This window comes from Spermophilus citellus (assembly GCF_964194105.1).
Source record: "Spermophilus citellus genome assembly, chromosome: 2".
Classification (NCBI taxonomy): Eukaryota; Metazoa; Chordata; class Mammalia; order Rodentia; family Sciuridae; genus Spermophilus; species Spermophilus citellus.
In genome coordinates, this window is record NC_138183.1 from 8,250,749 (window position 1) to 8,272,710 (window position 21,962).

Genomic DNA, 21,962 nt, shown 5'->3' on the forward strand with positions numbered 1-21,962 from the left:
CATGTTTGCAAAGTGGGTGAGGGCCACAGACCCTTTACTTTGTAACACAGGGCAGTAGCAGAGAGGCTTATGTAGACAGGATGCTGCTGGGAGCCCAGCTTGCACCAGACAGCCTGTGAGTCATAGACCCCCATACACCTGTTCCTTTGGCTGGTAGTCTTCCTCCCCATGTGTGTGCAGACATTGTTGCCATAACAGGCTCTCACCCACTTTTCATTTTTTGTTGTTGTTATTTTTACCCCCTTTAGGTAAATAAAGCACTATCAGCCTGATGAGTAGGGTCAACCTCTTGTCCTCTCTGTACTCCTCAGATCTGACTCTTATCAAATCATAGGTGGCTTTAATGTAAGAAACTTTAAAAAAATGACAGAAAACACAGATACAAGCTCTTGAAGCTTACTAATTAACAAGAAAAACACCAGCCAGTTCCAGCTGACCCAAGGCAGAGGTGAGAGCAAGGGCTCTGGGATCAGATAACTTGCAGATTCAAATCATTGCCTCTTCCTGAACCTCAATTTCTTTATTTGATAAGCAGGAATAATGACCCTAATTCACAAAATTGTTGGTGGTGTCAAACTATAGCATATAATTGATTTTGTATCCCCCTGGCTCCTCTTATACCCATCCATGAATGAAAAGGCGCAACAAAATACAAAGAATGGGAATGCTAAATGCTGCAAAGGGTAGGAGGAGACATGTCTAGTTATAAGAAGCCCCACCTGAGTACACCTAAAAACCACTATTACTCTTTCTTTTCTTTCGGTGCTGGAGATTGAATTTCCTGTCTTGCCAAGAGGAACCATACTCTTTCAACCTGGGTGTGTTGTGCTGAACTGTTTGTGCAAAAGTCAGAGAAGGGAGTCTTCCCGCAGTCCCATGATGAGAGAAGATCCAAATGTCTATAAAATCTGTCAGGTCGAGGTTCTGTCCAACAGTCCTTTGCACTTAAAAAGAACACTTGTAGGACTCATCAAAGCTGCTTTCGTGGGGACAAATAATTTAGAGCAAATTATTAAATTTTTTCCCATGGGTGATGGAGGCAAGAAGACATACAATAAAATGGATTGAGCTACCCAAAGCCAAAGGTAAATTTCCTTCTTCACAAAGCTTAAAATTTTTACAGGAAACATCAATGAAACTGGAGTTTCCCCATCTTTCTCTTCTGACTTGAGGCTGATATTTCCTACTTCATTTGCACTAGGCCCAATCCACAATTTTTCCGGCTCACTCTGAGGAAGGAGCTGGAAGGCAGATGCATGGTATCCTTCCTCTGAAGGATAATGATTTGGTTCATGTGAAAGAGCAAGACAAACCCACAAGAGGAGGGAATTTGAGGATTCGTTTGATCACAAGGGAGAACCTGGTTATATCTCAGTAACAAAATCAGACAGAATAATCTTAAGACTTTGACAAGTTCCTATGCCTTATTATTTATCAAGAGACACAAGGAGGAAGAAGGAGCTTCTGAGATCCAACCATGCAGCTCTTCTCAAGTCTATAGGCAGGAACACAGCTGGTTCCAATCACAGTGAACTCAAGCAGTGGGCCAACAGTGCAGAAAGAAAACTTATTTATAATAAAGTTAAAAAGCAATGGCTACTCTTTATAAAAGAAACACATTGTGTGACATAAATCAAAACTATACTGAAAAAATAATTTTCCATCTAAGTATATAAAATATAAGAGAAGTTGCAGTAAATAAGAATGAACATTTTTGATTTATTCAAAGTTTCAATCTAAAACTTCAATGAAATCTACCACCTTTATTACAAGGAACTGATGGTTCCTGAACGGAAAGAAACAAAGGTCAAGAAAGATGGCACCGGACATTGGAGAGTGACCCAACTGGCCGAGTGTGCAGAAAGTTTGGTCCAATAGATCGCTGACAGGCTGGAGCCACATTTTGTTGAGAAATGATGTTAGAACTGTTTAAAGAGTATAAACCTCCATAAGAAAACTAAGGATGGCAACAAGACTTGGACTGTTTACTTCAAGTCAATAATGTCTTCATCTGAGGAAGCTGTGAGCTGAAAGGGGCTGCTGCCCCAGACCAAGACGGGGCTGCCCTCCCTCTCTGCCACTGGGTCCTGGTCAGAGCTTGTGGAGTGGTAACACGCCTCGGGATTGACTTCAGAAGTAGAAGGACTTTCCAAGGAGCCTGATGGGATCCTGGAAAAGAAAAGTCACTGTCAAGGACTCAATGGGAACACCAGGGAACTGGGCTCATTGGAGTGTCTGCCCTGTCCCCATCCCAATGGGAAAGGTGTGGAAGTACAGGGGTCCCCTCCCCAATTCAAGCCTTGGAATCAGATAGCCCAGCTCTGGGGCTTGTGAGGACTAAAGACCAGGGTGTGACACAGAATTGTTGCTGAAGCATTATTCATTCACCTCTCTGAAGTGAACATCTGGATAATGTCACTCTGCCTCAAATCCTCCAATGGCCTGAGGATAAGCTGAAATTCCACCCATAGCAGAGGTACAGGGCCTGGGCTGCTCCAGTCTCCAGCCAACCAGTTTCCTCTGCTTTCTCCAGCTCCTCAGGACCCTCTCTTGATAGCTGCTTAAATAATTTGACCCAAACTGGTTCTGTGTCTCAAGGAGGGCATGACTCAACAAACGCTCCTGGGCCTGCTCTGCCTGCTCAGCCTCATACGGCCCCTGCCTGTTCTCTATGTTCAGCCTGTCCATTTTTTCCATCTGTCTCTGGCCACACTGTGCATGCTTCAGGGTTCTTTGCCCCAAGTCCCTGCAGTCACAGGAACTGTTCCCCTAGTTCCTTATCATTCATTCCAAGCCTAGCACCATGACATTTCCTCCAAAATCTTCCTTGACCCCCTGTCAAAGTTGACCTTCTAGGGGCTGGGGCTGAGGCTCAGTGGTGGAGTGTCTGCCTAGCACATGTGAGGCACTGGGTTTGATCCTCAGCACCGCATAAAAAGAAATAAAAGTCTATATACAACTAAAAAGAAAAAAAATTAGAAAAGAAGTTGACCTTCTATTTGCCACCCAATACTTATATTATTTAAAATCTCTTTATAGCATTTGTCGTTATTTGAGATGATTTGCTTATTTGTTTACTGTTGACTTCTCTGGGGCAAAGTCCCTGGGGCAGAGGCCTTGTCACTGAGTGTTGGATTAAAGCACTAGTGAGGGCTGCCTCTCCTCTGTCAGGCTCATACACACTTGCCCTAGGATCCATGCTTGATATGCTCCTGCCCGTGTCACTTGTCACCTTGGAAGCAGTGACTGTGGGGCTCTTGATCTTCGCCACTGGCCCGTGAGCCCCCTGAAGGCCCAGATTGGGGCTGGGTCATTTCCATATCTCCACCCCTGTTCAGTGCTGGGTTCTCCAAGAATGAGTGTTGGGTGGGTGAACAAGCAAAGCTGGACACAGCTCCATTACCCTGCACACACAGGAGCCATGATGCTGCCTGAAGGACAACAGTAGAGCTTACGGGACAAACCTGTGTGACCCAACAAATATTACATGTGATGCTGAACCGCCATTCAGAAGGGCCCTCCCTGTTTACATGCCCAGTAGTTAGTATTGATAGTGTTTGTGTATGGCTGGGGATAGAACCCAGGGGCTCACACATACTAGTGTCATGGGCAATGACCAAACAGACTCCATTTTACCCTGAGACTTCATATCATGTAAGAAATGCTTTTCCCATGTGAAAGCCCTTCCTCTGTAACCATTAATAGTTACATAGCATAACTTGGCAACACAAAATAGCAATTCTTATACAATGTAAAATAGTTCTCCTTCCTTTCCATTTTTCTTGGGCAATGCACCTTGTCAGAGATTGATTGTCTAGATGTTAGTAGCCATTCTCTAACTTGTACTAAACTAAGGTCATTTTGACCCACTTCCCTTCTGATTGCTTGCTATTATGCCAACCTGGAAAGTCTGTGGGAAATACCAGTGTACCCATTGCACTGTCTCGTTAATTGCCCAATTCAGCTTCTGTACCTGCTTGCTTGCAGCTACATCAACCCAGATGTTGTTTTTTTCCTTTAAATATTCTAAAATGCTCAGGCTCGGGGCTGTTTCTTACAGAGACAGTTATGGGTCCTGTGGGGAACAGTCATCAGCTGGCCAGCTAAATAAAGACTCTTCAATTTGGACAAAATTGTGACTTGGTGTATTTTCTGAGCGACCTGCCCCACAACAGTAGGTGGGTGATTTACTACTGAGCTACATTCTCAGACCTGGAACTCTTAGTAAGCAGTTCTGTTGCTACAAATTTCTATCCATCTGATGGGTGAAAAAAGTCTCAATACATTTTTATTTTTTTAATTTTTGGGGTGCTGGTGATGGGAACCAGGGCTTCCCACATGCTAGGCAAGTACTCTACCACTGAGCCACACCCTAGGCCCTCTTGATATATTTCAGTGAGCATTTGTTTGATTGCTAATAAGGTTGCTTGTTTGTTGAGCCCTGTCCTGGCAGGTTCTGCTCTTTGAGGGTCTCAGAGAGGAACCAGATGCTGATCCTGTGTCATGCTGGCCAAAAGGCCTCCTGGGCACTGCTGTGGTACATAGGGCCACTGCTCTGGGCAAGGGCTGGTCCCCTCTTTACCTTTCACTGCTAGTCGATCTCACTGTCCCAGGCTTGGGGCCTCCTTGGTTCTCTTCTAACCGTTTCCGGGGTTTTGATTTGGCCCTTGGTGCTCCTTCTGCCCTGGGTCCACTTTCATCTGAGAGGCCTGGATTACAGAGGAGAATCCTAGGGTCATTACCACGCAGCTGCCATGGAGATAGGAAACACTCTTTTTGTTCTTGGATGAGTATTGGTGTGTTATTGAGATAGAGTCAGGAAGAAAGATGATAGGATATATATAAACTCAGCTTCCTTGTTGGTAAAGGGGTTTTTCCCCTTTTGACTATAAAATATATATGCACTGCAAAAAACCAAACCAAAACCAAAACAAAACCCAACCAACTAACCAATCAAACAAAAGTCCCCAAAGAGACTCAGAAGAGCCTAAGAAAGGAGATAAAGTCCCTCCAGTCTTAATGCGAGTGATTTGTCTTTCTCTGACTCATCAAGTTTCAGTTTCTGAAAGGCTTGGTGGTTTGTACAACAGTGGCCAGCAGATGAGGCTTTCAGATGAAAGAGTGGGTTAAAATAGCAATACACATATTTTACCAACTCCAACTGTAAAAACCACCCTGTCAAGTGGCCTGAAATACTTCTCCAGTTATTCAGAAAACACTACTGTAGGGAGGAACACACCAAAGCCAACTGTCCTTGTAATTTTTATGCCATGTTGATCCCAATTCTAGTGTTCAAACCAGTTCTTACTGGTTTAACATGATGCTTCAATTTTTCCATTTTTTAAAAATTTTTTAATATTTATTTTTTTGGGCTGGGGATGTGGCTCAAGCGGTAGCGTGCTCGCCTGGCGTGCGTGCGGCCCGGGTTCGATCCTCAGCACCACATACCAACAAAGATGTTATATCCGCAGAAAACTAAAAAATAAATATTAAAAAATTCTCTCTCTCTCTCTCTAAAAAAAAAAAAAATTATTTTTTAGTTTTCGGCGGACACAACATCTTTGTTGGTATGTGGTGCTGAGGATCGAACCCGGGCCGCGCGCATGCCAGGCGAGCGCGCTACCGCTTGAGCCACATCCCCAGCCCAATTTTTCCATTTTTTGTTTCTGCAAATCTGAATAAGAAGCTTCCAGCCTTTTGACAATGACCAAGGGGCCTCACGTTTTTCTGGTTGGGCCTCTGTGCATGCTGGGAGAAGAGGGCATGACAAATGCCCTGCATCTGGATTTGCTCTTAGTCCTGCCCCTTTGGCCACTGGGCTGGGAGAAATGATAAGGGAAGTGAGGTGTGTGTGTAAAAATGTGGTAAATTTCCACTTCTGGATGTACCAATATAAAGTGGAGTCTGAGAACTGTGGGCCACAACTCCTGATAGATGCTTTTCTAGACTACTAAACATATATAGATACTTTTATTTAAAAAGTTGAACTCCTCTAGACACAGTGTTTTATAAACTGCCTGTTCCTCCTTAGCAAGGCTTGGGCAGTGTACTCCACCAATAAATACAGATCAACAGCATCACTTTTGTTGGGAAAACAATATGGTATTCCCTGGACTATAATTTATTTATAAATCCCTTCTTAAAGGGAAAGTTTTTTTTTAAGTCATAGTTTTTGAGGATGCTTAATATCCAAAGGTAAAACTAGCTAGTCTATTTGTCAACGGTGAAAACACAAATATTGAAAGCCATTACCTAGCAGTTCCCTGCGGGTCCTGCTTGCTATTTCTTTAATCTCCATGCGTGACAGGGACAAGGAATGAGTGACAGGAATGGCAGCGATGCCAAGGCTGATGGAAGTGGGCGGGGTGATGACCTTGGAGACTAAGGGTGATTTCAGAGGTCGCTCGATGCTTCTGCCGACTAGGTTTCTAAGTGGAATCCTGTACAGATTTTTTGACTGAATTTCACCTGAAATATGATTTAGAAAACAACATAAGAACTTTAGGTTGCTACTATTTACAAGAGAATAATTTTCTGTTCCTCAATATAGTTAGCATGAAGAAAGGTTTTGTCACATGCTGATCTTCCATGTCACAAGCAGTGGCTCCGGTGGCTTTGTGTCTTCTAAGGACTTCCTCTTCATGTATTTAGATTAGATAAAATGCACTTGTTATAGTTATGCTTGGCCAGGAGAAAAGCAAGACAAGAAAGGCAAAGAGCTGCCTTGCCTGGGGGCCCCATGCTTTATCTTAACAAATGATAAGCACCACTCATGTGGCAAGAAGTTACAAGGTACTGTGTTCACTGCCATGCAGAAACCACTGCGGGCCGCCAGGGTTCCCAGTGGGTGTGCTGAATGATGCTGAGTCTTTATGACTAGGTACTTCTAGCTACAAACCCCATGACCGTTAATATCCCTGAAGGAGAGAGAATAGCTTATTGCAAGTCAGAAACTCTCTAGCCCTAAATTCCCTTTTCCCTACTGAAACAATTTTTTTCATAATGGGACCTTTTTCTTTTTAAAAGCACAAAGTTTCTTAAGAACACAACCAATACATTCACATTGCAAGATTCTTTAAGTGGCTTTAAATAGTGGCTCCCCCTCCACCTGTATTCAAGGTTGAATCTAGGGTGCTCCAATGTTGAGCTATATCCCAGCCCTTTTATTTTTTTATTTCAGACAGGGTGTTGTTAAGTTGCTCAGACTGGTCTTAAACTTGCCATCCTCCTCCTTAGCCTCCCTAGTTGCAGGGATGACAGGCATGCCTGGCGAGGAGAGTAACTTCTTTAGACAGTAGTCACCTGTAGATATTTGACAATGAACTAGAGAAATCAGAATGGATTAAAAACAGCTATTTGTAAGACAGTAAAGATGGGGCTTCACCTTCCCCCAGGGAAGAAGGAAATACTGCAGTGTCTCGGCCTGGGGGTGTCTGAGGAGAACTGTGGGCACTGGCTCCCTTGGAACTGCCTCCAGATGAGACCTCGGGCACAGTCGCTGCTGCTGTGAAGTATATATCTGACTGAAAAGAAGAGAAAGGGTTATTGAGCTGCTTGGATTTCCAGCCCCACACCTACTGGCCCTCCGCCATCACTGCCAAACCCCATTTGGTCCCCAGCTTGGCTATGACATCCTGACATGCTTAGGGTGTGCAGCCTGGTACAGGACGGCCAGTGGGGGCCTCCAAAGTGCCTGGCACAGCATTAGACTTCCCTGAGGATTGGGTCTCTCCACTTCCTGTATCTATGTGTTGATCTATAGCAGAAAACAGCCCTCACACTTGTGCAAACACAGATGCCACACACATTTCCCTCGTGGGAATCTCAGGCACCCAGGGTTTCAGCTGGAAGGGATCTGAGGTTCTGCCAGTCCATTCTGCAGAGTGGAGGTGGATGTTCACTCAAACATTGGCAAACATTCCAGCACCCTATGTGCTGGCTTTGGTGACAACAGCAGTAGTATGTTGGATATGACTCATGACAGCCAACTTTCAGGAATTCTGCAGGCCAACTCTTAAACACAGCCATATTAAATGTTAAATTGTGCTCAATATAAGAATACAATCTTTTCTAATTATTGGAAGACATGTACTATTATCTGTGCTCTTGTGGTTATTGACATCAACATGATGTGTACAGTGGAAATGATGTCCAGTGGTGGCCACTGCCAGCTCTTCCTACCCCACTTTCAGTGATGCTGCACAGTAAGCTGGAAACCAACTACAGTGGGACTATTTATACCAAAGCAATTGGCAAGGCTAAAAACCAGAGCTTGATTTGTGGTTGTGTTGACTGTCTCCACCAAGGCAATGTGGACATGAAGATCAAACTAACAGTGTGTTGAGTCTAGAGCTAGGGCCAGAAGAAGTTCTGGTTTAATGACTACGGTTTGTTTCCAGGTGAGAAAGGTGAACAGTAGGCCACATATCAGATTTACGGACAATAAACTTATTGGAGAAAGAAGTGGGCTGAGAAATAACTATAACCATAAAATCATAGTTTCCTTATAGCTGTTGGCTGGCTATGGATATAAGAGCTCAGCAAAAATTAAATGTGTTAATAAGAACCAACTGGCTATGGGTTTTATGATAAAGAACATTGTATATTTTACTATTGTTTGTAAATTGAGAGCTTTTTTATATCAGTAACACAATCAGCTAATGCTCACACCCACAACACACACACACACATTTCCCCACATGATGGGAGTTAAACTTGATGCCCGGCACCTGCACTGCTACTGGGAAGACCTTGCCACATCAAGTAGGAAGCAGCTGCCCTCCACCCAAGTGTGTGCAATGTCAGGACCCTTAGGACCACGTGCCCCAGGGCCCCAGCCCAATGTGCCAGTGATGGCAGGCACTTGTGATGTCACCTGTGTCCCTGTGCTGTGCTCAGTCTTTGTGTTATGGGACATGGATTAGTCAATGAGCCACATTACACAGACACAAACTTTAGTTGAGGCTGGAAAGTGGTCAAAGGCTACTTCAAGCTCCTACTTTTCTAGACTTGAATGGTCCTTCAGGGCAGCAGTGACACGAATGGATTTCTTTTTTCAGCTGGGTGTCCCCAACTGCCATCGCCACACAGTGGTTGTGTCCACACAACTGAGAAGCACTATGAAGGCTGAGGAGGCCACACACATGAGCCCACCCCTCGGTCTTGTTGCTTTTTCTTCTCATTCCTGGAATGGTGACACACAGTAGCATTGTCACCAACCACCCAACTTGGTGAGAGGCAGTTTCTGTGCTCACCTGAAATCCCACAGTGCTGGGGCTCCCTAGGCCCCTCCCATGGAAATAAAACCCCAGTTCTCCTCACCCTGGAGGCCACAAGCTGCAGCTGCGGCACCACGGCCGTGTGGACCAAGTTCCCGTTCACCACCAGGCGGATCTCCATGGAGTCGGGCGTGAAGGCCAGGAGGTACGGGAAGGCGCAAACTGCAAGGTAACAGCAGTCAGCACCCACTGCTGGCCAGGTGGCTGCGGACGGCCATGACCGTCCGTCACACAGTCATCCTCACTGCTTCAGAAACATCCGTCTCTCACGGCCCTGGCTGCTTCTCTTCTTCCTTCACAGGGCCACGGCCCCCTGTGCTTAGATGGCCTTTGCTCCCAAGACCTTCTCCCCTTGACTGTCACCCAGGTGAGCGCTGTCCGCACTTCTTGCCATCAACCCACCTTCTGGCAGCTCACCTGCCAGAGCCCTCAGGATCTGCCTCCTTATCACCCAGACTGCAGCTCCACACACCCCTCCTTTGGCACATGCCATCCTGCCTGGAAACTCGTTCCTGTACAGTTTCTTCAAGCCCAGCCCGTATCCCCACACTTGGTCACTTCTCCCCGTTCTTCTGGCTGTGGGCCTGGGCAGTGGCTGCATCTTGTCCCTTCATTGTCCCTCACAGTGTCCCTTGGGCTCCAGGGGTTTGCTCGTTGGCAAATGTCAGCCCTTTTCCTTGCAATGGTCGTTATGACACAGACTTCCCTGAGTGCCCTGTGAAGGCACCTGTGTCCCTTTGCCTGGTCCCCGTCGTGCTCTTGTGGTCCTTTACTCTGGCCCTTCCGTTCTGCACTCAGTCTATCCACCATGCCTCTGGCTTTGACCTCTCAAGTGACCTCTAGTGGCTCAGCCCCTGGAAGTCATCTGGCACTCTCCCATCTCATCTGTAAAAGCCTGGCAAGTCACCCAGGCCTTGCCTTGCTTCCTCTGCTCATCTGTTAAAACACTACAATGTGGATCTATTAGCAGACGATTTCACTGTGAGGAAAACAGCATAACTGGAAAATTCCTGGCTCTGCTTTGACTCTCAAAGGCAATGCCCAGCTGTAGGTCGTGAGCCACAGACACAGAGCAGCATTTTAGTGGCAGGTAATGTACCTGCATCTCTGTGATTCTAGACTTTTAGGCTTCAAGATATGTGAAAATGGCCTGGAAAGCACTGGGCTGCCCAGAAGTCACTCAGCATGCTGAGGCTGGAGACCTTGTGCTTGAGTTTTAGAAAGAAGAAAGTGAGGCCCAGAAATGATGAGCAGGCACTGAAAATGATATTTAGTTGCTCTTGAATGCACATGTGCTCAAGCACTGGGAAGAGCCAGGAGTGGAAGACAAGAGCCCCAAAGGGGCACAGAGCAGGAGTACTTTAAAAGAAAAGCCCCCGAGAGCTCCTCACACGCATACACTTCAGGGCAGTGTAGAAGTTCAGACACAGCGGTCAATGGGAAAGTGTCATGATGGGTCTTCTTACCAATCGCATACGGAGCCTGGTTCCAACAGAACTGGAAATCTGACGCAGAAGGTTGAACCAAAAAAGAGCCGCCATTAAATGGACAAACCTTTTTATAGATGCAACTGTCTGCAATGAAAACAACAGCACTCGTTTTGTGAGAGACCACATTACAACTAGAGAAACAACCAGAATGGCATCCTCTCAGCTAGTTCTTTATAAATACCCAGGGGCAACACTGTTCTGATGCTAGATGCCAAGGGCCAGAGGCAGCCCGAGCCAGAGTAATGTTAGGACTGCAGATACTAACAGCTGCCATTTGTGGAGTCTACTGCGTGCCAGGAGCTGAGCTTTAACAACACCATCCCATTTAATTGGTTCGACTTTCTGAAGCACTTCCTATACAAAGAAAGTACTGTTATTATGCTTATTTCACAGAAGAGAAGACTGAGGGGAGGAGAGGGAAGTAGCTCCTCTGGCCTCGTAGGTACTGCCAGGGGCAGGGTCCAGACCCAGGCCTGTGGCTGCAGGGGGTGTGCTTCCTGCCTTTGCCCTAAGGTCCCCTCCCCCATGTGTGAGAGATCCAGAAGGGCTCTGATTGGCAGTCTTCCGGTGGAGGGAGTCCGCTGGCAGGGTGGGTCCCACTGGAGCCTCACTCAGGACAAGTGTCGGGGAACTGCATACGCCCTGTGCTGTTTCTCCATGAGAACCTGAAGCTACCTGTGCGCATCCCCCTGTTAACCAGAGCCAGCACTACATTAAGGTCTGGTGAGTTCAGTTACACTGTTCCACACTCTGAACCCAAGTCCACGTGGCTCAGATACCATCAGAGTGACGAAGTCCGGTAGGCCCCTTTTGTACAGAAGTCATCATGGTTAGCCTTACAATTTTATTGTAATATTAGTTTTAAAAAGCTCTATTTTAAACCATAATATTCATCCACTTAAAAGTGTACGATTCTGCAAATTTTAATATATTTACAGAATTGTACATCAGTATCCAAACCTAATTTTAGAACATTTTATCACCTAAAAAGACCCATGCCCACTAAATAGTCACTCCCATCCTACCCAGGCCCTCGATACCGTTAATCTACTTCCTGTCTCTGAATTTGTCTTTCCTGGACATTTTATTTAAATAGCATCATATAGTTTGTGGCCTGATGTGTCTGTTTCTTCACTGAGCACAATGTTTTAAGGTCCACCAAGGTTTCAGTGATTTTTTTTTTTTAATGGAGAAGTAATATTTTTCCTTGTGGACACACACATTTTGTGGGCCTCTGGTTGTTCCCACTGCTTGCTGCTGTGGACATCCCAGGATGAGTCTGTGTGGCTTCACTTCTCTGGTGGACACACACTGGAGTGAAATGTGCTGGATTATAGGTGAGTCACATAATTTTATTCAGAATGTGACTATTAAACACTCTATTTACATCGACAGCTCACATATTTATGGGCTTTACTATATTTTTGTGTTTTGTTGTGAAAAATTCAAGAAACCAAGAAAAACATAAAGCCAGAGAGAAGGACTGATGACATTTTCATATTTCTCCTCCAAAAATTTTTATGAAGGAATAAAAAAAATAGAGAAATGTTCTAAGAAGAGACAGAACTGAACTTGAAAAAGTAATTTCCTTTTTTTCACTTTTTTGTATATTCTATGTGTTCTTCTAGAACATGTTTAAATCACTGTATGGCATTTCAGTATTGGAACATGACAAAATATATCTTGTTCCCTTGTTTCCAGATTTTTGCTTTTCAGAAGATGTTGTAACAGATGATCAAGCATTCCTCCTTCACAGTTCATTAATTGCTTTTTAAAATAATTGCCTGTGAGTCAATGTTGGGTCAATTTAAAATCATATCCTGCCAATTTTTTCCCCAAAAGGCTGGACCACCTGCTGACTGCCTTTCCCTGCCCATCTCAAGGCCAAATCACTGCCCAGGACAGTATGCATATTAAAATTTTCAGTGAGGCACATTTTTTTTTCTTTTGGTACTGGGGATTGAACACAGGGGCACTTAACCACTGAGCCACATCCCATCCCTTTTTATTTTTTATTTAGAGACAGGATCTTGCTAAGTTGCTTAGGGCTTTGCTAAGTTGCTGAGGCTGGCTTTGAACTTGCGATCTTCCTGCCTCAGCCTCCCAAGCTGCTGGGATTAGAGGTGGGCACCACTGAGCCCAGCTACTTTCTTGTTTATTTTTATTTTTTTTTTGGTACTGGGGATTGAATTCAGGGGCACTCCATCACTGAGCCACATCCCCAGCCTTACTTTGTGTTTTATTTAGAGACAAGGTCTCACTAAGCTGCTTAGTGTCTCGCTGTTGCTAAGGCTGGCTTTGAACTTTCAATCCTCCTGTCTCAGCCTCCCGAGTTGCTGGGATTATAGGTGTGTGCATCCAGCTCCTTTCTTATTTTTAAGGATTAGGGCTGGGGTTGTGGCTCAGTGGTAGAGTACTTGCCCAGCATGTGTGAGGTGCTGGTTCAATTCTCAGCACCACATATAAATAAATGAATAAAATAAAGGTCCATCAACAACTAAAATATACATATAAAAAATTAAAAAAAAAAAAAACAGGGGCTGGGGTTGTGGCTCAGTGGTAGCCATGAAATGATACAGCAGTAAGAAGACCTTGACTAGATCTGGTTCCTTGATCTTGGCCTTTTCAGTCTCCAGAACCACAAGACAGACAAACTTCTACTGTTCATAAATTACCTGGTGTGAAGTATTCTGTTATAGCAGCACAAAGTGGACTAAGGCATTTACGATCCATTGTATTCTTTGATGAAATGTCTAATGGAATGTTTTGCTCTTTTTTAAAAAATATTTATTTTTTAGTTACAGGTGGACACAATATCTTTATTTTATTTTTATGTGGTGCTGAGGATCGAACCCAGTGCCTCATGCATGGTAGGCAAGTGCTCTCCCTCTGAGCCATAACCCCAGCCCCCGCTCTCTCTTTTTTTTAATATATATATATATATTTTTTTTAGTTGTAGTTGGACACAATACCTTTATTTTATTTATTTTTTATATGGTGCTGAGGATCAAACCCAGCATTTTGCATGTGCTAGGCAAGTGCTCTATTGCTGAGCCACAACCCCAGCCTCTCTGCTCTCTTTTTAATTGGGTTATTTTCTTTCTTTTTTTTAAAATTTGTGTTTAGTTGTAGATGGACATGATATATTTATTTATTTATATGTGGTGCTGAGGATCGAACCCAGAGCCTCACACATGCTAGGTGAATGTTCTACCGTTGAGCCACAACCCCAGCCCATAATTGGGTTATTTTCTTATCATTGTCTCGAGAGTTCCTTACATTTCCTGGATTCCGCTCTTTACCAGATTTGCAAATATTTTCTCTGAGCCTTGTTTTTTTTTTTTTTCATTCTCTTAATTGTGTCTTTTGAAGACACTTTTAGTTTTGATGAAGTTTATTTTTTCCTTTATGTGCTTGTGCTTTTGGTGCTATAATCTAAGAAAATTTTTGCCAATTTAAGGTCATAAAATATCTTCTCTCTCAGGGCTGAAGTTATAGCTCAGTGGAAGAGTGCTTGCCTCATATGGGTGAGGCACTGGGTTCGATTCTCACACCACATACAAATAAATAAAATAAAAGTCTAACAACTAAAACATATTTTTAAAAATCTTCTTTTTAGCCTTCTTTTAAAAGTTTTCTGGTCTAGGTTTTACAGTTACTTATGATCCATTTTAATGAAATTTTATCTTATGTGAGGTACAGATCAAGTTTTAAAAAAAAATTTTTTTAGTTGTAGATGGGTACAATACCTTTATTTTACTTATTTTTATGTGATACTGAGGATCGAATCCAGTGCATCATACATGTGAGGCAAGCACTCTGCCACTGGGCCATAATCCCAGCCCACGGATCAAGTTTTATTTTGTCTCTTTTTCATATGGCTATTCAGTTATTCCATCACCATAATTTGCTGAAAAGACTCATTTCTCCTTTGAACTGTCTTTACATCTTTGTCAAAAATCAATTAACTGGGCTGGGGTTGTGGCTCAGAGGTAAAGCACTCACCTAGAATGCGAGAGGCGCTGGGCTTGATCCTCAGTACCACATGAAAAATAAAATAAAGATATTGTGTCCACCTATAACTAAAAAATAAATATTTATAAAAAATCAACAAACCAAATATGTATAGGTCTATTTCTACATTCTCTATTATGTTCTATCAGTTAATTTATCTTTATATAATTATATGTGATACTATAATATATATATGTATACATATGTATATAAAATCATTACTATAATGAAATGTGATTGTTACTCATTTGATAATAACATTTGAAATGTTATAAAACTGAAAATTATGACATTGAAAAAATTGAATGAAGCCTTATCACACCTTTTCTTTAGTAGCATTTTATGTTCTACATAAAATTTACCTGAATCAACAGGACCCAACTGGCAGGTAAATAGATGGTGAATATATTCCTTGACCCTCAGCTTCTTCCGAGAATGAGACTAATTAGCTGCTTTCTTTCTTTCTCTTCCTCCTTCTTCTTCTCCTGTGATGCTGGGGATGGAGTTCAAGGCCTCGTGCATTTTAGGCAAGCATTAGCTGTTCTTGTCACCCGGCACAGTGATACAGCCTGGCCAGCTCCATCAGGGGCTTCCCACATGTGCCCAGCCAGTGTTACTCTTGCATACGAGTCTGTTGGAAATCAGTCATCTTCTTTTCAGTCAGGATACATTTACCAAGCATTGACCTATGCAAGGCAGACTGTGCCCAGGGCTGAGGTTCTGAAGGTGAATCAGACAGGGTCCTGCCCCTGCTAGACCATGGATAGGAAGACAGGCAGAGAGCCGCAGAGCACAGGGCACATGCTCTCTCAGCAGGAGGCAGGGGGCAGAGGAAGCCCAGGTATGGCACATACCCCACATGGGCGGATCAGAGCATGCTCCAAGTGCTGGAGGACAAGAGTCGGGCTTCTAGGAAAAGGGAGCAGACTACCAGTTTCCAAGGAAAGAGATGAGAGGAAGTGGACCTGGAGGATACTGTGTGTATAAGGAGAGGCAGGAGACAGGCCAGGCACGGAAGCAGGCAGAGGCCAGCTTGGGAGAGGGGTTCACAGCCAGGAAAGGTGAGATGGCTGGATTAGGGTTTTAGGAAAATAACTCTCAGCAGTGGAGAGTAGAGAGGCAGGTAGGCTGCTGTAAGGCACAGCCAGAGTCCAGTTAGGTTATGCTCCTTGGGCCGGGGAGCAGCTCAGCAGTAGGGCACTTGCATGTCATATGCAAGGCCGGGGTGAGATCCCCAGCATTAAAAGAAAAAATTACCTGCCTCATACAGTGACCCAGGTAAGGAGGACTGGTCCAACAGCAACAAAGATGATGGGACATTTGTGATTAATCAGAGCTCTGTGGGGAGACAGCTGGGAGTCTGGTGGCAGGGAGGTACCTGGGGGTCAATGGCCTGGGCAACAGGTAGATGCTATGGCCTTTGCTAGGGCAGGGGCTATGAGGAGGGGCTCCTGGGAGGAGGCTCTGGAGTTCAGGTTGGATAAGGTGAGCCTGAGGTGCCTCTGGGCTGCCGAGGTTGGCCACTTGGTGAGGAGTGAGACGAAGCTGGAGCCCTAGACTAGGCCTGGCTTTGAGGTACCAGTGGGAGGATGAACCTCCAGGGCAAGGAACCAGGCCTTTGGCCAGACGAGGTTTCAGTGGTGGCTGGAGGAAGAGACCAAGGAACAAACAGCCGGAGAAGAAGGAGGAAAACAAGAGGGGACAGAAACCAGGGAGAAGGATCTGAAAGGGGAGCAGGCCGCAGTGTCCGAAAGGTGGGGACAGAAGCGTGTCCTTAGGTGTCTTTCTGTTATGGCTGTGGGATACCACTGGGCACAGTTTGGTTCAGTTCGGGGATACCAGCCCTGTGCCCGCCCTGTGACATGGGCGTTATGGGCACTGGTGTTCAGTGGCAGGGACTGTCCCTTCTCTTCTTGCGTAGCCTGACTTCTCACGCTCATCTCTCTGGGCAACACCTTCCCGTGACATCTTATTACATGGAATCCTGTACAGCGTCATTGGTCTTTTTGAAACTCCTGGTGTCACCTGCCTCAGCAAGACGGGAGAGGTGAGAGCCAGGATGGCCCATCAAGGACAATACCGTGGAGCAAAGGCGGTGGCAGCAATAGAGAGGTTCCACTTAAGCACCAGAAATGAGCACCCCTCCGTTACCCTGTACAATCTGTTGGACTCCTTTGACGTCACCACTGTGCCTTGAAAAACACTGTCTACTGTCTCACAACAGTTTATCTGACAGAATGAGTTATTAAGAAAGGGGAAATTAACTAGAGTTAGGGAAGAAAAAGGATCCTCGTTCTCAGCTAAAGACCTTGCTTCCCGTGACATCAAAGTCTTCTGAGAAGACTCCCCTCAGGACTCTGCCCTGCCAGTGGACTCAGCGCTCAATGGTCACGGTGTAGCTGATCCGTGTGGCCACTGTTCCTTCTCTTTCGGCGCTTCTAAGCAGCCTTACAATCAGGTGTTTGTTAACAAGGTCCTTATGACCAAGAGGGGTCCAACTTTTGCCCCTTCCTTTTCTCTTTTTCACTTAAAGGAAAATTCTTTACTACTTCAGGGAATCTTTGTCTTCCCTTTGGCCATTGTTTTATGCCTCTGCAATCAGGCTTTTGTCCTGTGGCTTCCAAAGAGCCCCTCTTCTCAAAGTTTCTGATGCCTGTCAAACTGTCCAGTGCAGATCTGTCACATCTGGTCTGCCAGCCATGTGGCACAGCAGATGGCATCCTTCATTTTCTTTTGTGGCACTGGGGAGTGAACCAGGATCACTTTACCACTGACCTACATCCCCAGACCTTTTTAATTTTTATTTTGAGACAGGGCCTTACTCAGTTGCCCAGACTGGCCTTGATCTTGCGACGCTCCTTCCTCAGCCTCCGGTATCACTGGGATTACAGGTGTGCACCACCATACTTGGCAAACTTGGTCTTCTCAAAGCTTCTTTCATGTCAGGAAATGATATTCTCCATGTTCCATGCCAAAAAACCACAGGTTTCTTTTTTTGTTATCTTTCTCTCACATCCTACATTTCATGTGTCAGCAAATTTTCCTGGTTCTTCCTCATTTTGGGGGGAGCTGAGGATCAAATCCAGTGACTTGCACATGCTGATCATGTGCTCTACCATTGAGCCACACCCCCAACTCTTCCTTTAAAAAAAAATTACGTTTAATTTAAAAGAGTAGTATAAACAAGAAAGTTTCACAAAAACATACTGTTGCCAGGCACAGTGGTGCATGCTTGAAATCCCAAAGCCAGGAGGTTGGCAAGTTCAAAGCCAGCCTCAGCAACTTAGTGAGATCCTAAGTACCTCAATGAGATCCTGTATCTAAATAAAATAAAAAAGGGCTGGGGATGTGGCTCAGTGGTTAAGTGCCCCGGGTTCAATTCCTGGTACCCAAACAAACAAACAAACAAAACATTGTTGTCATGGAAGGCTGGTGCTTGCTGCTGAGAACCTGCAGCCAGAGGGGGTTGTGGATTTGGGGACTACACGAGATCTTGGTTTTGAGATTTAAACACATCATGAGTCTGACTGCTTCTTGGCACATCTGATGCTCTCATTCTGGTCCAGGCCATTGTCACCTCTCATCTGTTGAGCATAATCCCCTCCAGCTCAGGTTTGAATGTGTCCCCAAAGTTCACGTGAAACCTGACTGCCAGTGCAGTAGTGCTGAAGGAGGGCCTGAGGAGAGGCACCTGGGTCCTGAGGCGCTGTGGGGTGGTCAGGGCTGCTATAACAAGGCTTCAGAAGTATGTTTTCTTTTTTTCTGCTCTTCTGTCACGTGAGGAGAGCTTGCCCCTTTTTGGATCTTTTTTCTTCCAGTGTTTGGAGACACAAGAAGGCCCCTCAGATGCCCATACCTTGGTCTTGACTTCCCAGCCTCCGGAACTATGAGAAATAAATCTTGGTTCTTTATAAATTACCCAGTCTTGGGCACAAAGGCAGCACAAAGGCCTAAGACTTCCTTCACTGAGGTTACCGAGGGCAGCCTGATGTGCGGCACTGGTGGAGGGATGTTTTAAGAATCTCACTGCACAGGAAAAAGCTCAGAGCTTATAACCTTCTCTCGCTAGCTGATGGAGAACAAGGCTGACAAGCACTGTTTCTAATTTTAAAATAAAATTCTTTGAAGAAAAGTCCTTTCTCCATGTTGATACCCTATGAGGATTAAAAAACTGGGATCTGCTGGGTGTGGTTCTGCACATGCCTGAAATCCCAGTGATTTGGGAGGCTGAGGCAGGAGGATTGCAAGTTTGAGGCAAGCCTCAGCAACTTAGTGAACTCTGTAAAAATAAAAATAGTAAAAGGTCTGGGGATGTGGCTCAGGGTAAAGCACCTCTGGGTTCAATTCTGGGTACTTGGTCCCCCAAATAAATGAATGAATAAATTGGATTCTGAATCAATACTTTGATGACTCTGGAATAAAAAGAAGAAAAAGAAACCTAGCTGTGCCAGGAGATGTTATAGGCTTTACAGCACAATCCTACTTCATCCTCAAAATATGCCAAGAAGCAGGCTTTGCCTTCTCAATGCTGCTCACACGAAAGACTTCCTGACGTTTAAACCAGTCACATCAAGAGGTTGTGCTTACGTGAGCTCTTCTAGTGCCCTCTGTGTGATCATCTTTAAAACATCATCAGCAAACACATGAGTTCCCTCTGAGCACTGCAATGTATTACTGAGATTAAAGGTCACAATAAAGTGTTCTTTTCTTTCTTTTTTCTTACTCTGGTATTCAACAGAGAGATAATTAGGAGAAAATAAGAACATCATGGACATGTTGAACTATTTATACTCCCTTCCCAAGTTCATCTTGTGAATATATTTTTCTCAAATAACATATAACTGGAAGTCACAATCTGTTACAAAATATTGTCATCATTAACATATGTGAGGTAATGATTTCTTCTATATAAAACTCTGGGTTTATAAAAGGTATTATAAATTTTACTTTTTTTTTAATAAAAAGAAACTGAAATGATAAAAATCAGCTTCAAATTTTGGGGGAGTCAATCTTTCTTCAGCACCTTGCTGAGAAGGGCCTTACTGAGAAGGGCCTTCACTGCACAAGTGTCTGTGACCAAGACAAGAATGTGGACAAACCCAAGTGAGGGCTGTCGTGGGAAGGAGTGACAGGGCCACCTAGCAACCACAGGGAGAGCACTTGGGTTCTCTGGGGCTGTTCACCAGGTACCTGCAACCTTCTGGGAGAAAGGGAGATAAAAAAGGAACGCCAGACTCCTGGTCCAAAGAAAAGGGCATGACTTTGGAAGCCCTGGCACTGCCAAAGCCTGGGCTCCTATGGGGTCTGGGAGCACACAGATGCTACCTTCTGATATGGGGTCTGTGAAAAGACACACACCCACCCGGACCTTAGATGACACCAGAGGCTGGAGAGGGACATCATGCAGCCAGGGAAGGGCTCCAGGAGACCAAGGGGCCACTCCCATCACATGTGGCATGGAAGCCACTGAGTGGGCACAGACTGCTCGGTCGAGCTTCTCAGTGGCAGAGGGGACGCCACTTGCATTGGTGCCGAGCTTTCTGCTTGGGTTAATCTTGTATCCTAAAACCCACTCTGCTTCTCTTTCTCCTAAGCTTCCCCTGTCCTTTTGAAAATGAAACAAAACAACCACCACAACCATTTTTATATCATTGTTATGTTTTTCTTTTTAATTAAAAAAATGGTTTTGTTTCATTTATTTTTTATTTTTAGCTTTTTTTGTTACAGTTTCTTTCCCCATATATTTTTCAAAATCAAAAGACCACACTTTAAAGACCCATTTTTTGAGAAAATTTTAAGTTAAAACCTGTGGATAAAATATGTCCCAAGTGATTGACTGACTGTAAAGCGCTTCCTGCCTTGCAACTACCTTCCTCTAACTTATGCCCCATAAATCTTGAATTTTGAAAACATTTCCAAATTTCTTTGCTTAATTGATTTTTTTCATATTTGTTCATTACAAATTAATTTATTAAAGTATCTGATTCATGAGCTATAACCAGCATCACTATACTAAAATGATACAAGTTTAGGCTGGAAAATATGTTTTAGTTAAGACTGGGCAAACTTACACAGAGAATTCTTTTTTTTTTTTTTTTTTTTTAGTATAAAAACCCTTCTTATTAAAGTGCAATATTACCTTTTGAAATGCTGAAAATTCTCAAACACATTACCTCATACCTTTGGTTCCAAAATCCACTCTGCCACCTAACCCAAACTAAGCCAGCTGTGGCTGGCCCAGGCAGATGCTGACTTCATTAACATCCAAGAAACACAAAAGCAGGATACAGCAGCCCAAACTGCCAAATCAGATATCCAAAATGGCCCCAAACCTAAAACTTTTTGAGCATCAACAAGTGGAAAATTCCACACCTGACCTCACGTGATGGGTCACAGTCAACATGGACATGCATGAAAAATAGTGAATAAAATTACATAGATTATATATGAAACATAAATGAATTCTGTGTTTAGATGTAAGTCCCAGACTCAATATATGTCATCGTGTATGTGCAAATACTCTGAAATCCTAGAGATCTGAAACTGAAACACTTCTGGACCCAAGAATTTCAGATGAGGGATTCTCAACCTACAGTAACAGTGGTTAAAATTTGGGACTCTGAAATCAAGAGGGTCCCAAGTGTTTCGAGGTTGATGCTTTGAGGTTGTATGACCTTGAAAGAGGTAGCACATCTGCTGCAGGTGTCTGCAGTGAGCATTAAATGAGACAATGACCACTATGCACTAAGCACAGCCCGTGGCACACAGCAAGGGCCCCTGACTGATGCACATCTTGGAGACAGCATCTCTGAGAGGTCTGAGGCACAGCAGAGATCCAGGGAGGGACATGTTTTTTAGCTGCTTTTTAGAGTGCAGTTTGAACCCAGGATAATTCATCAGGCAAATCTAAGGACATGTCCCTTTCAGTTGCCCATCAGGGCAAATGCGAATAAGAACACAGCCTCGACTTACAGTTGTAGCACAGGAGCAGGCCGGCCTCTCCGTCTTCGTACACATCAATAGCTGCAACAAAATTAACCTGCAATGACAATGGGCAGCGGTAGTGGTGGGTGGGACAATGACACTTGGAAAAGACTTTCTCAAGCTGCAGGTGTCTGGTGGCACCCTTGGCCCTCTGACACTAGGGTGCTGTGCTATCTTTTGGCTCAGCAGTGCCCAG

The 21,962-nt window shown here is 44.4% G+C and overlaps 1 protein-coding gene across 4 annotated transcripts in view; it reads right to left on the bottom strand.

The window, feature by feature from the left end:
- Positions 1-499: 499 nt before the first annotated feature.
- The window catches only part of GARNL3 (GTPase activating Rap/RanGAP domain like 3), a 148,185-nt gene continuing 126,722 nt past the window's right edge, over positions 500-21,962 (bottom strand). For 2 of the 4 annotated variants that reach the window (XM_081281953.1, XM_081281952.1), the window contains exons 24-30: positions 21,755-21,821; positions 10,745-10,852; positions 9,322-9,440; positions 7,385-7,523; positions 6,253-6,468; positions 4,583-4,709; positions 500-2,169 (exon numbers count right to left, since the gene is read on the bottom strand). In XM_081281953.1, coding sequence (XP_081138079.1) covers positions 1,986-2,169; positions 4,583-4,709; positions 6,253-6,468; positions 7,385-7,523; positions 9,322-9,440; positions 10,745-10,852; positions 21,755-21,821 — 960 coding nt within the window. In that variant the 3' untranslated portion in view covers positions 500-1,985. The remainder of the gene's footprint in view (positions 2,170-4,582; positions 4,710-6,252; positions 6,469-7,384; positions 7,524-9,321; positions 9,441-10,744; positions 10,853-21,754; positions 21,822-21,962) is intronic. The other 2 variants (XM_081281951.1, XM_081281950.1) reach the window with 1 other exon arrangement.